The 13,967-nt window shown below is 46.4% G+C and overlaps 1 protein-coding gene across 7 annotated transcripts in view; it reads right to left on the reverse strand.

Annotated features, from left to right (window-relative positions):
* LOC121284138 (steryl-sulfatase-like) overlaps positions 1 to 13,967 on the reverse strand; it is an 84,638-nt gene that overhangs the window by 60,224 nt on the left and 10,447 nt on the right. For all 7 annotated transcript variants that reach the window (XM_041199320.1, XM_041199313.1, XM_041199316.1 and 4 more), the window contains exon 3: positions 7,728 to 7,849. In XM_041199320.1, the coding sequence (XP_041055254.1) occupies positions 7,728 to 7,849 (122 nt within the window). The remainder of the gene's footprint in view (positions 1 to 7,727; positions 7,850 to 13,967) is intronic.

The raw sequence follows: 13,967 nt of genomic DNA on the forward strand, positions 1-13,967 counted from the left end.
TCATTCCTGGGATCATTCTCGTGAACCTCCTTTGGACCCTCTCCAGGGCCAGCACATCCTTCCTGAGATACGGGGCCCAAAATTGCTCTCAATATTCTAAATGTGGTTTGACCAGAGCCTTGTAAAGCATCAGCAGCACATCCCTGCTTTTATATTCTAGTCCTCTCGAAATAAATGCCAACATTGCATTTGCCTTCCTAACTACCGACTCAACCTGCAAGTTAACCTTAAGAGAATCCTGGACTAGGACTCCCAAGTCCCTTTGCACTCCAGATTTCTGAATTCTCTTCTGATTTCTGAAAATAGTCTATGGCTCTATTCTTCCTACCAAAGTGCAAGACCTCACACTTGCCCACGTTGTATTCCATCTGCCACTTCTTTGCCCATTCTCCTAACCTGTCCAAATCCTTCTGCAGCCTCCCTGCCTCCTCAATACTACCTGTCCCTCCAACTATCTTTGTATCATCTGCAAACTTAGTCAGGGTGCCCTCAGTTCCTTCATCTAGATCATTAATGTATAGAGTGAAAAGTTGTGGTCCCAACACTGACCTCTGCGGAACTCCACTAGTCATCGGCCGCCATCCTGAGAAGAACCCCCTTATCCCCACTCTCTGCCTCCTGCCAGACAGCCAATCTTCTATCCATGCTAGTACCTTGCATCTAACACCATGGGCTGTTATCTTACTGAGCAGCCTCCTGTGCGGCACCTTGTCAAAGGCCTTCTGGAAGTCCAAGTAGATAACATCCATTGGCTCTTCTTTGTCTAAACTACTTGTTACCTCCTCAAAGAATTCTAACAGATTTGTCAGGCATGATCTCCCCTTGATGAAACCATGTTGACTTTGCCCGATTTTACCATGCACTTCCAAGTATTCTGAAATCTCATCCTTAATAATGGACTCTAAAATCTTACCAACGACCGAGGTCAGGCTAATCGGCCTATAATTTCCTGTCATTTGCCTCACTCCCTTCTTAAACAGGAGGGTTACATTAGCGATTTTCCAGTTCTCTGGGACCCTCCCTGACTCCAGTGATTCCTGAAAGATCACCACAAACACCTCCACTATCTCTTCAGCTATCTCCTTCAGAACTCTGGGGTGTAATCCATCTGGTCCAGGTGATTTATCCACCTTCAGACCTTTCAGTTTTCCTAGCACCTTCTCCTTGGTAATGACCACCATACTCACCTCTGCCCCATGACTCTCTTGAACTTTGGGGATGTCACTCGTGTCTTCCACTGTGAAGACTGATGCAAAGTACCTATTCAGTTCCTCCGCCATTTCTTTGTTCCCCACCACTACTTCTCCAGGGTCATTTTCCAGCAGCCCAATGTTCAATTTTGCCTCTCTCTTACCCTTTATATATCTAAAAAAAACTCTTGCAATCTTCTTTTATATTACTGGCTAGTTTACCCTCATATTTAATCCACTTCCTCCTTATTTCTTTTTTAGTTGTCCTCTGTTGGTCTTTGTAAGCTTCCCAATCCCCTGGTTTCCCACTGCTCTTCGCCGCATTGTGTACTTTCTCTTTAGCTTTTATGCTGTCCCTGACTTCCCTTGTCAGCCATGGTTGCCTCGTCCTCCCTTTAGTATGCTTCTTCTTTCTAGGGATGAATTTTTGCTGTGTCTCCCAAATTACTCCCAGAAACTCCTGCCATTGCTGTTCCACTGTCTTTCCTGCTAGGCTCATCTCCTAGTCAATTCTGACCAGCTCCTCCCTCATGCCTCTGTAGTTGCCTTTATTCAACTGTAATACCGTTATATCTGATTCCAGCTTTTTCCTCTCAAATTGCAGGGTAATTTCTATCATATTATGGTCACTTCCTCCTAAGGGTTCCTTCACTTTAACCTCCCTTATCAAATCTGCCTCATTATACATCACTAAATCTAGAATTGCCTGTTCCCTAGTGGCTCCACCACAAGCTGCTGCAAAAAGCCATCTTGTAGACATTCCACAAAATCCTATTCTTGGGATCCACTACCAATCTGATTTTCCCAGTCTACCTGCATATGGAAATCCCCCATGATCACTGTAACCTTGCCTTTCTTACATGCCTTTTCTACCTCCTGGTGTATCTTGTGCCCCACATCCTGACTACTGTTCGGAGGCCTGTACATAACTCCCATTATGGTTTTTTTACCTTTGTGGTTCCTCAACTCTATCCACACAGATTCTACATCATCTGACCCTACATCATTTCTTGCTATCGATTTAATTTCATTTCTTACTAACAAAGCAACCCCACCCCCTCTGCCAACCTGCCTATTTTTTCGATAGGATGTATATCCTTGGATATTTAGCTCCCAGTCCTGATCCCCTTGCAGCCATGTCTCCGTAATGCCCACCACATCATACCTGCCAATTTCAATCTGCGCCACAAGCTCACTTACCTTATTTCGTATACTGCGTGCATTCAGATACAACACCTTCAGTCCTGTATTTCCTGTCCCCTTTCTCATTATTATCCCTTTATCTGATGTGCTTGAAGTTAGATTCCTAGCCCTTTCCAAACACTCTGTCCTATTTTCTGTTCTGGAGACTTTAATAGTCTCTCCTGGACTCTCCTTTCTTTTCAGTCCTTTCATAATTTTCCATGAAGTTGAATCCACCCCCCCCACACGCTAACCTGCTGCTTTGTTTCCCATTAGTCATGCTTCTTGGAGTTTTACCCTTCCCTTCCCCCCCCCCCCCCCACTTTCTAGTTTAAAGTCCTGTTGACCACCCTATTTACCTTTTTCGCTAGAACATTGGTCCCAGATCGGTTCAGGTGGAGACCGTCCCAACAGTACAGATCCCTCCTGTTCCAATACTGATGCCAGTGCCCCACGAAATGGAACCCCTCTTTCCCGCACCACTCCTTTAGCCATGTGTTTACTTCCCTTATTCTTGCGTCCCTATGCCAATTTGCACGTGGCTCAGGTAGTAATCCAGAGATTATAACCCTTGAGGACCTGTTCTTTAATTTAGTTCCCAGCTCCTGATAATCCCCAAACAGGTCCTCTTTCCTAATGTTACCTATGTTATTTGTCCCGACGTGGACCACAACAACTGGATCCTCCCCTACCTCTCCAATATCCTTTCAAGCCGGTCAGAGATGTCCCTCACCCTGGCACCGGCAGGCAACATACCATGCGGGACTCTCGATCCTGCTTACAAAGGAAGCTATCAATTCCCCTAATTACAGACTCCCTTACAACTACCACTTGTCTTTTTGCTCCCCCCTCTTGAATGGCCTCCTGTGCCATGGTGTCATGGTCAGCTGGCTCATCCTCCCTGCAGCCCTGTTCCTCATCCACACAGGGAGCAAGTACCTCGTACCTGTTGGACAAGGTCAAGAGCTGAGGCTCCTCTGTTCCTGAACACAGGATCCCTCTACCTGCCTCACTTGTAGACACACCCTGCTGATCCTGACCGGACTTGAGATACTTAATCTACCGGGTGTGACCGCGTCCTGATACAAAGCGTACAGGTAACTCTCCCCCTCCCGGATGTGCCGCAGCGTCCGGAGCTCGGACTCCAGCTCATCAATTCTGAGCCGGAGTTCCTCCAGCAACCAGCACTTGCTGCAGATGTGGTCACTGCGGCTCGCAATGGGATCTGCCAGCTCCCACATTATGCAGCTACAGCACATCACCTGCCTAGCCATTTCTACTTAGATAATTAATTTATTAATTAGCTTTGCAGTGTTTTTTTTTTCAAATTTGGTGCAGATTTCCTACCAACCAATCAGGTCACAGCTTTCCTGTGACATCACTTTTTCAGTTTTGGCTTCAGTTACTCTGTGCCCCGAGGTCACCGTTCTGATGCTCCTCCCCCCGAGTCTGCTCCCTGGACACAAGGCCGCGAATCCCCAAGGTAAGCTAGATTTATACTCAACGTTCCGGTGCTCCTCCATCCGAGTCTGCTCCCAGGATTACTCACCAATCAGCTGCTTTTTCTTTAAAATTCACTTTCAGAACAGTGTCCCTCGCAGGTCTGGTGCACTCCTGAATGCACTGCCTCTTCCCCTCTTTTTTTTTAGGTTTGAGGAGGAGGGAGGGATGGGAACATTACAGCAATGTAATGTTTGGGGCTATTCCGTTCTTTGACAGTGGGTCCTCCTCGATTCCCTCCTGAGTCGCGGTGGCTGCGATGACTCCTCCCAGAATGTTTCAGTCACTTCCCACCAGCGACAAGTGGCATACAGCCACACTAGATTGAGCAATAACAGGTCTGTGATGCCCTTAGATGTCCGGGGCTGCACGCGCGCTACACTGAATGGATCAGCGTGTGTCTCTTTGGGTTCTGGGGGGAAGTATGGTTGCAACCAGTTGGCCTCACAGGGAGGCGGGGGCGAAGGAGGAGGGAGGAGGGGGGGAGGAGGAAAGTGCGGGGCGAGGAGGAAAGGGGGGGAAGGGGAGGAGGAAAGGGGGGGAGGAGGAAAGTGCGGGGAGGAGGAAAGTGGGGGAAGGAGGAAAGGGGGGGAGGAGGAAAGGGGGGGAGGTGGAAAGGGGGGAAGGAGGAAAGGGGGGAAGGAGCAAAGGGGGGAAGGAGCAAAGGGGGGAGGAGCAAAGGGGGGCAGAGCAAAGGGGGGGGTGGAGCAAAGGGGGAGGAGCAAAGGGGGGGAGGAGGAAAGGGGAGAGGAGGAAAGGGGGAGGAGGAAAGGGGGAGGAGGAAAGGGGGAGGAGGAAAGGGGGGCGGAGGAGGCGGGAAGGAGGGAGGAGGGGGAAGAGGAGGAGAGAAGGGGAGGAGGGAAGGGGAGGAGGAGAGAATTGGGGGTGGAGGGAAGGAGGGGGAGGAGGAGAGAAGGAGGGGAGGAGGAGAGAAGGAGGGGGGAGGAGGGAAGGATGGGGAGGAGGTAATGAGGGGGAGGAGGTAATGAGGGGGAGGAGGTAATGAGGGGGAGGAGGAAGGGGAGGGGGTGGAAAGGAGGAGAGAAGTGGGGGGGAGGAGAAGAGAAGTGGGGGGAGGAGGAGAGAAGTGGGGAGAGGAGGAGAGAAGTGGGGGTGGAGGAGAGAAGTGGGGGGAAGGGAGAAAGAGTTGGGGGTAGAGATTGCTATTTGGGAACTCCTGGCAGAATGCAGGAATGGATATTAGACTTGACTGTTAATGATTGCAAACAGTCTTCTGGCAGCCAGATGATACAAAACATCTTTGGGTTTGATTTTGATCCAAGCATCTGACTTCAACATTGCCTCACATTGATCGGTCGGATGCACAAAACAAAAATCACAAAAGCTGCACGTGGAGCAAATCCCTGGACCCATTAAACATGATGTGCTCCAAGCACGTGCTCGTCGGCAATCAAACTATGTTGTTGGGCAAGGGTCACAAAACACATCTAATTGAATGGCAGAGCAGGCTTAACAGGCCAGATGGCCCACTCCTTTTCCTATGTTCCTAATGCTTGGTGAATAAATTTGTAGCAGCAAATGATCCAAACACAAGTCCTGCAGTACCATCAGCCCAGAGCTTGCTTCGTGTAGCGTCTATACTGATGACAAGCGTGGTAGGGAACAACTGCATAACATATATAACCAGCACAATTACCAAAAATAACTTTCATCCAAGTAGCATCTTTAATATAGAAAAGCATCCCAAGGTACTTTAGGGAGATTGAAGCAGAGAAAAATAAGGTGGGACTTTCCAACCCCGCCAGTGGTGGGCATTGTCGTGGGCAGGACTGGAAAATTTGGAGAGCAGCCGAAAGTCAATTGACTTTTGGCTGCTCTCCAAATTTACCTGCCCCTACCCCCGACAATACCTGCCCTTGGCGAGACTGGAAAATCCCATAGACACCTAGCCAAGGAATGAGGTATGTGGGGGCTGTGTGGGAGGTGACTAAAAGTTTGGTCAAAGAGGTGAGCTTTAAGCAGTTTTTAAAGGGGGAGATGGAAGCAGAGAGGCAGGAGGGTTTAGGGAGATAATTCTAGAGCTTAGCACTTAGAAAGTTTAAGGTATATCCACCAATGGTGCAGAAAAGGGAGGGAGAGGATGCAGGAGAAGCCAATGCCAGAGGAACTGAGGGTTCTGTGGCGGAGAGTAGGCGGTGGGGGGGGGGCAGCTGAGTTGTAGGGCTAGAGAAGGCTCGATGACAATGTTTGAAATAAAGGTACCTTTAAGAGTAAACCAGGACATGCTTTAGAGTGAATTGAGAGCAGGTGAGGCTCACTGAATCCTGTGCTTAAGAGCTTGGTTTTTCCCCCGTAGTTGGGTTTTGCTTCTGGACAGTGAGTGGATTCAGAAGGGAAGAGTGGAAATGGGTATTTGTATGGAACTATAGTCTAACAATAAAACAGTTGTGATTTACAGAATGTCTTCTGCAAGCTGATTCGGTAAATGGATATCCGCCTGTTAAACACTTGAAACACGGAGCTAGATTGGAAAAAGATTGAAACACAAAAATGAGCATGGACAATGGGAGCCTTTGGAGGAACAGGAGTAACTGTAGGGAACAAGGGCAAGAGTGAGTGGGATTTGATGCGAGATAGGACACAGGGAGCAAAGTTTTAGGTAAACTGATCATTACAGAGAATGGGAGACCAGCCATCACAGCATTGGAATAGTTAAGTTTGGAATTGACATAGGTAAGAATGAGAGCTTCAGAAAGAGGTGGGCTGAGGTAGGGACAGAGACTGGTGATATTATTGAGATGGAGGACTAGCGCCAAGACAGATTTGAGGAGGTACCAAAGTTCTTATCACCCCTGTGTTCGCTGACCTTTATTGACTGCCAATTAGGCAATGCCTCAATTTTAAAATTTGCATCCTTGTTTTGAATTCCCTCTACGGCCTCATATCCTCCTAACTCCTCCAGCCCCATAACCTTCTGATATCTGCACATCAGTAATTCTGGCTCATTGAACATCCTTGATTTTAAATTACTCCATAAGTGGTGCACCCACCTTCAGCTACCTAAGCCCCAAACTCTGGTATTCTCTTAAAAAACCTTTTTACCTCTATTTTCTCCTGCAAGACGGTACCTAAACCTATGTCTTTGACCAGGCTCTTGGTCACCAGCCCTAATAGCTTCTTATATGGCTTGGTGTCACACTTTGTTTTTTAACGTCCCTGTGAAGTTCCTTGGGATGACCTATTATGTTAAAGGTGTTATATATATATATACAAGTTGTTGCTGTTGTTGAGACCAGTCAAAACATTGTTTTAAGAGTAATAGAGGCTTGGCATCCATTCGCCACAATTTTTTACTTAAATTCAGTTATTCTGCATAGCCAGTTTTTCAGTGCATGATTGCTTTAAGTAACAAATGGTTTCCCACCAGTAGCGACTCGGTCCTGCAGGTAGTAAATTATTCGTAGAGATTTAAAGCATTTCCCGTGTCCGTTTTTTCTCTCTTTGAATTTAATCATTCTTTCTCTCCCTTAGTTCTCTTTCTATAGCTGATTTGACTCCAATTTCTCTCTCCATCTTCCTTTCTCAATCTTTAAATCTCCTTAATTAAAGATTTAGGCTGTTGGTACTAAGATAAAAGCAAAATACTGCGGATGCTAGACTGAGTTCCTGCTCCCGCTACCCTCGCCATGCTGTTCTCAGCTCTCACTTCTAGCAGGTTATAGTGCAAATTATTTTCGAGCTGAAGGGGGGTGGGGGAGGAAAAAAGTCTAACTATGGGCGTCTGCCACAAATATGCCTCACTCCTGCAAGATTTGGGCCAATGCTGCAATCATAGTGCATTCCATGATTGTGTGATTCCTTTGTTTATACTGCTTTAGTTGCAAATGCACCTACCTGACCTGATTGGATACCTGCCCGTCAGAAGAGCAGCTCTGCTTGGGGTGCATAAGGTAGCTGCGGCTATATGCTGAGTCAGCATTACTCCATCTTTCGCCAGACTGTCTATATGGGGTGTCCTAGAACAGGAAACAATATATGTGCAGAAGAAAAGTTTACAAAAGTACAAAGATGAGAAAAAAACCCACCAACAAAATTCAGTTTAATGGCAGGAGTGTTATGTATTTATGCTGCTTACACACAAAAAAATAACTGCGGACTTGTATGATGCCTTGTCATGGGAGGTTGCAATGAAATCTAGTAAAACAGTAGCAATGCAATGTTTGTTTTATATATATATCATTGCAATAATGCAACATCATTGTGCATTATACTGTCACATCCCTATTTGGGTACAAAAGACACTTAGTTTGGAAATGTTTTTCCTTCCCCTTCTTTATCTGAACTATTGGTTACAATTTGGAATTACACAATTTGAGTGAAAGCAGTTCTGCATCAAAGGTTTGTGTTTGTGAATCAGAGGCTAGAGAAAATGAACGGATCACTCTGTACTTTTTTCTTCTTCATTTGGCCAAATTATAAACGTCCTCAATGCACCATTTCAGTTTTGATTCAGTTCTCTACAACCCTGCATTCAGTCTTCGTTTACTGTCTCTATGGTTACCCACTTCACCCTGCCTACATTATCCCTCTGTCTTGAACTACTGAAGCTCTTAAATGGCCAATTTTTAGTTTTTCAGCTTTTACTGCTCAGGCTGGTCTTGGGCTGGGGTTGGGGAAACACACCTCCTTTGAAGGTCCCCTGTGCCCACTGGAGGCACCCTCTCCCACAAGGTCATACATCCCTTCTCCCTTAATATCTCTCCCCACCCCAGCCCCCTCGCTAGGGCCTGCCAGCCAGGCCCCAACAATGCCCCGGACTTACCTGAAGTCTGGCATCCATAAGCTCCTCTACTTCCGTGACTGCCTGTAATTCCAGCAGTGGCCTCTGCTCAAACCTGGCACTGCTGGGACTACAGAGCTGCTGGCCAATCGGATTGGCTGGCAGCTCTTTAAGGTAGGATTTCCTCCCCAGATGGGGGCAGAAGTCTCAACCTTAGGCAATTAATGTCCCGTGGAGCATAAATGACTGCGGGACAGCTGGGTTTGGCGGGAATGAATTCCCATCGACCCTTCAGGTGGTGGGGCAGGAAACCCCACTATCTGAAAAATCCTGCCCAGAGTGGCCTATGGCTCCCTGAATACTCAGATTCTCTGCTCCAGAGACTCCACTTCCCCTACACCCATGAAAATTCATAATCACTTCACGTGGTACTCAATATACATCAGGTAGGTTCCTTGTACTGCCATCCCTATGTGCCTATCTTGAAAATGTTGATAATTCTAGCTTGAATTCCCATTAGTTCAAAACTCATTGCTTTCAAACCGTAGTCCCTCAGGAGAAATATTAATTCGAAAAAAATAACTGTCCCACTGCACCTCAAGACCAAAGTTACTCTAACGTCGATTCCCTTCGAGATTAAATTCCACTGTGTTATGGCCTTTCATTTGCTTGAAACTGAGCTCTTGCTCTTCAGCTCAAATTATAGGGTTGATGAAAAAAAAATGAGCCAATTACAGAAGCTCACATCTGTTTTGTAACCAATTAAACAGCTGTTTATAAACAGGCTCAAATGGACTTACAATTAAGGAAACAAGTTTAAACAGATCCAACTAACAACAGACATACTTGAAAATAAACAAACTGAAAATTTCAGTCCTTGCATTTCAATTACTCTGGTCACTTTCAAACACTTGTCGCAAGCAGCTTGAGACTCGACACGTGTTTTGCGTTGGTCACTTGTGGATTTAACAAACATGCACACACCTTGGGCTTCCTAATGACATCCTGCCAGGCTAGGGGAACAGAGTTTGCACACCATACCAAGTGACCTGAAACTCCACATTTGCGGAATTTTCTGTAGCTCAGCTTGGAGACTCTTGCTATAGTGATATGTTTCCGTGAATTTCAGACAATCAGTGAAGCCATTAATGCATAGTTCAGAAGGCTTGGACTTCCTACTAACCCAAGGCCAAGAAAAATAGAGCTGTACATGGTTCACGGCAAGGCCAGGGATAATGTCACATTACTGAGCACCTGTCTTTAGTATAAGCCATCATTTAATTGTGATTTCCTGCAGTAATTTTGATCACCCAGAGGGTGTTCAGAGACGAATTTTCCAGGCTTTCATCTCTCCCTCATTACATGGCTCCTGGTGGGTTGGAAGTGTCTGAATCCAAGGCATCGCAATTGTATGGGCCAGGATAGATAGACCAGTTGATCTTTCGCCATATGACATTTTCGTGGATTTGCCAAAGAGGAAACATATCCTGTAGGACAACTTAAAAAAAACATTTTTCAATGACACAAAAACTAAAATGGTGTCAGATTGCTGTGTTCCTCCAATTCTGGTCTCGTGCTCATCATTGATTTTCATAGAGTTAGTAACAGACCAGGAGGACATTCAGCCCATCGAGTCAATTGCCAGTCTCTGTCAGTGCAATTCCTCTGTAGCCTGGCAAGTTTATTTCCATCAAGTGCCCATCCAATTTCCTTTTGAAATCATTGGTCAACTCCACTTCCACAGTAAGTTGCAAGTCATTGCCACTCGCTGCATGAAAAAATTCTTCCTCACAATTCCTCATTCAACTCTTGCTGAAAATCTCTGTCTCCCAGTCCCAGTGTCATCATTTTTTAAAATTCATTTACAGGTTGTGGGCTTCGCTGGTTAGAATGGTTTCCTTCTGTGCTGTAAACGTCTATGAGTCTGAGAAACTGAACTGGGCTAGCCATATAATTACTGTGGCTGCAAGAGCAGGTCAGAAGCTAGGAATCCTGCGGTAAGTAACTCATCTCCTGTCTCCCCAGAGTCTGTCCATCATTTGCAAGGCACAAGTCAGGAGTGTGATGGAATACTCTCCACATGCCTGGATGAGTGCAGCTCCAACAATACTTAAAAAATTTGACACCATCCAGGACAAAGCAGCCCACTTAATTGGCACCACATCCACAAACATTCACTCCCTCCACCACCGACGAACAGCGCCTGCAATATGTACCATCTACAAGGTGCACTGCAGAAACTCACCAAGGCTCCTTAGGCAGCACTTTTCAAACCAAAGACTGCTACCATCTGGGAAGGCAAGGATAGCAGATACATAGGAACACCACCACCTGGAAGTTCCTCTCCAAGCCACTCACCATCCACACGTGGAAATATATCACCATTCCTTCACTGTTGCTGGGTCAAAATCCTGGAATTCCCTCCCAAACAGCACTGTGGGTGTACCTGCACTACATGGATTGCAGCAGTTCAAGAAGGCAGCTCACCACCACCTTCTCAAGGGCAATCAGGGACGGGCAATAAATGCTGGCCCAGCCAGCAAAGCCCACATTCCATGAATGAATAAAATAAATTTGATGATCCATCCAGGATATCATCCCTCCTTACTGCTATATTTGATTCCTTGATCAATATTGCGACCCCCCCTTCTCTTCTATCCTCCCCCTCTATCTCGTCTGAATGTCCTATAACTAGGAATGCTGAGCTGCCAATCCTGCCCTTCTTTTAGCTAAGTCTCGATCATAGCTATGATATCATACTCCCACATGCCTATCTGTGCCCTCAACTCATCTGCCTTACTCCTCAGGCTCCTTGCATTAAAATATATTCCATTTAGTCATGCTAAACTCATTTCTTTCTTATCTAGCCTATGTTTCATCTGCCTTCCAGACTCACTTACTAGCGTTTTAACTTCTAATTCCATCTCAGCTTCTCTCCCCCTCTGATCTACTTTTCAGGATCCCATCCCCCTGCCAATTTAGTTTAAATCTGCCCCAACAGCATTAGCAAACTTCCCTGTGAGGATGTTGGTCCCTTTCCTGTTCAGCTATAACCTGTCCAACTTGTACAGGTCCCACCTCCCCCAGGAACAGCCCCAAAGCCCAGGAATCTAAAGCCCTCCTTCCTGCACCATCTCTCCAGCCACCCATTCATCTGCTCCACTGCTCTATCCTTCTGTTCCTATACTCACTACTGTGTGGCACCGGGAGTAATCCGGGGATTACTACCTTTGAAGTCCTGCTTTTCAATTTCCTACCTAACTCTGTAAAGTCTGCTTGCAGGACCTCATTTCTCTTTCTTCCTATGTCATTGGTCCCAACATGGACCATGACCTTTGGCTGTTCACCCTCACCCTTCAGAATGCCCTGCAGCCATTCCGTGACATCCTTGACACTGACATCTAGGAGGCAACATACCATCCTGGAGTCACATCTACAGGCGCAGAAGCGGCTATCTACTCCCCTCACTGACAAATCCCCAACCACTATTGTCCTTCCACATTTCTTCTCCACCCCCCCACCCCTCCTGAGCAGCGGAGCTGCCCACAGTGCCTTGGCTCTTGTTGTCCTCCACAGAGGAACCGTCTCTCACCGTTTTCCAAGGCCAAGAAACGGTTCGCAAGCAAGATGCACTCGAGGGATTCCCTCACTACCTGCCTGTTCCCTTCTCTCTGGCGGTCACCCATTCCCTCTCTGCCTGCACTTTCTTAAACTGCAGGGTGACCACGTCCTGAAATGTGCTATTTATGAACCTCTCGGCCTCGTGAGGGCACCGTAGCGCCCCCAGCTGCCACTCAAGCTCCAAAGCCCGGAGCTCGAGATGCTCCAGTTGGAGGCACCTCCTGCACACGTGGTCATCCAGGCTGGCAAGAGCGTCTAGGATCTCCCACATAGCGCAGGATGTACAAATCATGGGTCTGAGCTTCCAGGACATATCTTAACGAAATAGAATATGGACCCTTATTTTTATTTTACCCTTACACTTACTTGATTATAGACTAGATGCTAGATCCTCTAGATAGACTAGATCCTCTAGGTGCTGCTGATTACCTGTCCCAGGGACCTCCTCTCGCACTCTCCTCTAGGTGCTGCCGACTGCCTGTCCCAGGGTCCTTCGCTTGCACTCTCCTCTTCTGGTCAGTGGTAACCCCCAGAATGTTGATAGTGGGGGATTCAGCAATGGTAATGCCATTCAATGTCAAGGAGCAATGGTTAGATTCTCGGTGGAGATGGTCGTTGCCTGGCACTTGTTTAGTGCGAATGTTACTTGCCACTTGTCAGCTAATGAGAACAGTTTTTGCTCTTCTTCATTATCTAAAGCTGTCAGCATTTCGTAGGCCTCTATCAAATCTCCCCTCAATCTCTTTTATTTCAGGGAGAACAAACCCAGCTTCTCCAGGCTAACCTTGCAGCTAAAATTCCCTATCCCTGGAACTATTCTGTTAAATGTCCTACGTACTATCTCAAGTTCCTCACATATTTTCTAAAGTTTAGAGACCAGAACTGGACGCAATATTCTAGTTGTGGCCTAACCAGAGCTTTATAAAGATTCAATAAAACTTCCCTGCTTTTGTACTTAATTTTGAAGTCCAAGATCCCACATGTTACAGTGAAGCTAAACGCAAACTAGAGGAACAGCACGTCATCTTCCGATTAGGCACTTTACAGCCTTCTGGACTTAACATTGAGTTCAACAACTTCAGACCATGATATCTCTCCTCCATCCTCACCTGTTTTTTTATCCCCTTTTTTCAATATTCATTTTTATTTTTATCCACTTATTTTTAATTTCTTTTCATTTTTATTCATTGTTTATCCCACCTTTTATCCTGAATTTGGTTATTTTTTTCCCCCACCACCGTCCTCTCCCCCTCCCCCCACCCCCACTAGGACCGTCTGTCACTTGTTCATGTTGTTCTTTCCAGAGTGCTTACCCTTGTCTGGCTATTATCACATCCTGCTTTCTATCCTTAATGTCACCATCAGCACCTCCTTCAGCCAGTACAACTACCACTAACATCCCTTTGTCCTTTTGTTCATAACATCTTTGTCAATCTCTCCTTTGTCTCCACCTATCGTTGGCCTTCTATCCAGTTTCACCTATTTCACCCCCCTTCCGGTGGCATAGTGGTATTGTCACTAGAATGGCATTCTAGTGACCCAGGGTAATGCCAGGGGACCCGGGTCCGAATAACACCATGGTAGATAATAAAACTTGAACTTAATAAAAATCTGGAATTAAAAGTCCGATAATAACCATGAAGCCATTGTTGATTGTTGCAAAAACCCATCTGGCTGGTTCACTGATGCCCTTTAGGGATGGAAATCAGCTGTCCTTACCTGGTCTGGCCTAC

This window comes from Carcharodon carcharias, chromosome 11 (genome assembly GCF_017639515.1).
Source record: "Carcharodon carcharias isolate sCarCar2 chromosome 11, sCarCar2.pri, whole genome shotgun sequence".
In the NCBI taxonomy this organism is placed as follows: domain Eukaryota; kingdom Metazoa; phylum Chordata; class Chondrichthyes; order Lamniformes; family Lamnidae; genus Carcharodon; species Carcharodon carcharias.